At 43.2% G+C, this 3752-nt stretch overlaps 1 gene segment (V, D, J or C); it reads right to left on the reverse strand.

Moving 5' to 3' along the window:
• Nucleotides 1-2642: 2642 nt before the first annotated feature.
• Nucleotides 2643-3500, reverse strand: LOC107144019. The segment is given in 2 exon segments: nt 2643-3082; nt 3268-3500. Coding segments are annotated over 2 exon segments (492 nt in total).
• Nucleotides 3501-3752: the final 252 nt, after the last annotated feature.

The following is a 3752-nucleotide window of genomic DNA, read 5'->3' on the forward strand; positions in this document are numbered from 1 at the left end:
GGGTGAAAATATCATAAACATATTAAAGGAGTTAATACGACCCTGACCTTGAAGGACAAATGTGTCTGCCAAGATATATTACCTACCTAAGTCGTATTTTTTCAACCCTGAGACCAGGATGAACAGATACTACTTGGATAGAAGGATAGATACATAGATACATGTTTGATATCAAAATAAATTGAAGAGGAATAGATAATAACAGATCACGAGATAATAACAGATCACGAGACTTTTACAAGGCTAATCTCTGGCTACCTGAGGAATATGGGTAGGAGAGGCAAATGTTAACCTTCACTAGAGCAGCATTGCCCCTTTGTGGCCGTGTAGGGAGGTCACACTGAACAATTTCCTACAGCCTCTTGAAAATGTCCAGCAGCCCCTCATAAGAGCACTGATGTGAGGGGTTGAACCCATGACTTCTTCGGATGGAAGGACATTTTAGCCTTGGCTGAGTTCACCTGTGAGAGGCAGTCTCAGGAAGATCAGGAGGAATTGGTTGGGCTGCTGGATTCATGGCTATTGTAATGTCAAACATGTACCACACCTGCTCAGGGGTCCCCTCAGAAGCATACATTGGTCCTCAGGTGGAGTCAGTGTCAGACCCGGGTGAGCCCTTCACACTGAAGAGAACATGTCCTTAAATAGCCTCTAGATTAGGCAATTTTTCTACATTTTTTGTCAGCACTGATATAATCATCTTTTTGTTTAGCCAAAATAATGAATGTGTGGTGACATTTACTGTGGTGTTCACTTCTCTTTTTCCTGATGCCTAATGGTGTGGAATAAAAGTCAATAAACATATTCTGCAAAGGGTCAAATAGAAAATATTTTCAGCTTTGTGGGTCATTCAGTTGGTTACAACTGAGAGCTCTGCCAAGGCAGAGTAAAAAAAGCCATTAACAACACAGAAACAAATGACTTTGCTTTGTTCCAGTAAAACCTCATAAAAATAGGTGAACCTCTGGAGTTGGCTCAGAGGTCATGTTTTGTTGACCCTGATGTAAAACATCCTTTCATGTGCTCATTGGCTATCGGAATATCTTCTTTTATGCAGTCTGCTCAAAGACCTCCTACTAGGCCCTATGTCTTCATTTCTCTATCTCACTGTGTTGCACAGACTGACCTTGAACTCATGATCCACCTGCCTCAGCTTCAGTTTCTTGAATAGTTGGAATTACAGGTTTGTGCTACTGTGCCCAGCTTTTATCCTTTGGTTTGTGAGTTGTTAAAAAAAAAAGAAAGTTTTTGAGATAGGAGAATTTTTATTTTTGCATGATTCAAATTTATAAATAACTAGTTCCATTAAACATGTTTCTGTGTCACTGGATTTAAATTCTAATATGTAAAGTTAGGAAATCCAAAATCAATTTTTTTTGGCAGTATGAGTACTGTGGTGTGTTAGTTTTCCATTATAATTTTCTGTGTAGGCAGTTTTTTGTTTCTATAACAAAATACCTGTGGTAATAGTCTTAAAGAAAGGAAAGGTTTATTTTGGTTCACAGTTTTGAAGGTTTCAGTTCATGACCAATTAGCCCCATTACTTTGGAGTCTAAAGTAAGGTAATATATTATGGAGGGCACACATGGCAGAGGTTTGTGCTTACTTCCTGGTAGCCTGGAATTAAAGAGAGGAAGAGAAAGTGGCTCCTTGGAGGGAAGGCCTCTAATGACCTAAGACCTCTTACTAGGCCCTACCTCTTACTATCACCAGGCTGAGGACTAAGTTTTTTTTACACAGGGCCTTTGGTAGACATTTCAGATTCAAACTGCAGTAGATTCAAATAAGTTAGAAGGACCAAAAACACTGTATCATGTAAATAACAACCATAAAAGGGCAGGAGTTACTATACTATTATCAGACAAAATATACTATAAAACTCCAAATTACCAAAGATGAAAATAGATTATTTATGATAATGAAAGAGTTGATAACATTAGGAAAATATAAGTTATAAATGTATATGTATCTAATGACAGACTCCCCCAAACACGTGAAGCAAAAACTGTCAGAATTGCAGGGAGAAAGAGAGAATTCAACAAGGGTAGTTGAAGATTTCAGTGCCTCAGATTCAGTGATAGATAAGAAAACTGGACAGAATAATTGCAAGGCAATAGAAGACTTGAACAACTCTGTAAAGCAAGTAGATCTGACATATGTCTGCTCAACAAGAGCACACATTCTTCTCAAGCATGCAGGGAACACTCTGCAGGACAGATCAGGTGCTAGGCCACCCAACAAGCCTGGAGAACATGCATGGGACTTAGTCGAGTGGAACATATGCCTTCAGACTCATCCCCACATCCATTTATCATCTAGGAGCACTCAGTGAAGTTTCCCTTTTCTCTGCTGCTCAGGGGAGATGGGCTGCAAGTCCAGTATCTGCCCAGGCCTGTGGTCACACTCTGGTGAGGCAGACCTGGATGTGCCTGACACCAACTAGGCTGCATCATTGCCAATAACATCTTTATCTGAATGATTTTCTCTCCTTTTCATCCTTTCCCTTTGGGAATCCAGCACCCTGTCATTTAATATTTATATCTATCCAGTCCTATTATTAGCTGCTCTGCTAATTCCAAGTTAGAGATTTATAGTGCAGAAGGTATAGACAGAGAAGGAATGTTAAAACCATATTCCCAGACTTATGAGGCCAAAAATATCTGTGGGTAAAACTCTATCATATCAACGTAAGTGATAAAGGTGCAAGTGCTGTCCCAGGGCCTCCTGAGGAGCCTGTGGCTGGGGGAGGGGCCGAGCCGCTGAGGGTTTGTGCAACAGCTGCAGGTGCCTGGGCTGCACTGTGCATCCACCGCACAGAAATAAACCGCAGAGTCGGTGGTCTGGGAAGAGGAAATGTACAAGGAGCTGCGGCGTTCCTTAGAGACTGTCGTGGACGTTAGTCTTCCACTCTGCTTTGTCCCTGAAGGAATGTAAAACAGGTTGATGAGGCGTCCCCCGGGATTTTGGCGAAACCACTGCACATTGTTCGCAGAGGTAGAAAAATTGCACAGCAGAGTGGAACTGGCTCCTTCCTGGAGGATCAGGGCTGAAGGACTCTGCTCCACCTGCATCCCTCTCACACCTGATTAGAAAGAGAAAAACAGTTACAAGTGACAGTCACGGCAAGGCAACATCTACGAAAACACCCCATCCATTATGGAAATTATAGAATGTTTGCAAGACTTATGAGCTCCTTTTCCTCCCTCTCCTCCATATGCTGCAGCTGCAAAACCCTTGGTTCCCTGAATTCGAAGCAGCCCAACTCACAGCAAAGGTGGGTGCACAAAAGCCCCAGCAGAGCGCCCAGCTGCCTCTTCATGACTTGGCCTGGTTGTAAGACAGGATCCTGGGATGGTGGGTGTCAGGACTTGGCTCTGAAACTGTTTCTGCTCCTGCAACTAATCAGCTCCACCTACAAACCCTGCTCAGACCCAGACACTGCAAGTTCCTTTACAGCCCTCTGTGCCTGAAGCCCCTCTGCCAGCCTAACCCTGGCTGAGAATCTGGGTGGAGCCAGGTGGAGTGAGGGGGACAGGCGAAGATCATTAGTCCATTACCTGAGGGACACTTTCTGATAAGCCTGGAATGGTAAGGAGGGTGCAGGGACCTAGACAAGGAGGGGGAAGGGTTCCTCCAAAGGAAAACTGCCTCATCTGTGCAGTTAGATCCTGGGGAGGATCATAGAACATCCACATAGCTCAACCCAGAAAATAGGTGTATATCCTTCCTAAAGGACACTGACCTGTACATTA

Source organism: Marmota marmota, unplaced genomic scaffold (assembly GCF_001458135.2).
Source record: "Marmota marmota marmota unplaced genomic scaffold, marMar, whole genome shotgun sequence".
Taxonomy (NCBI): domain Eukaryota; kingdom Metazoa; phylum Chordata; class Mammalia; order Rodentia; family Sciuridae; genus Marmota; species Marmota marmota.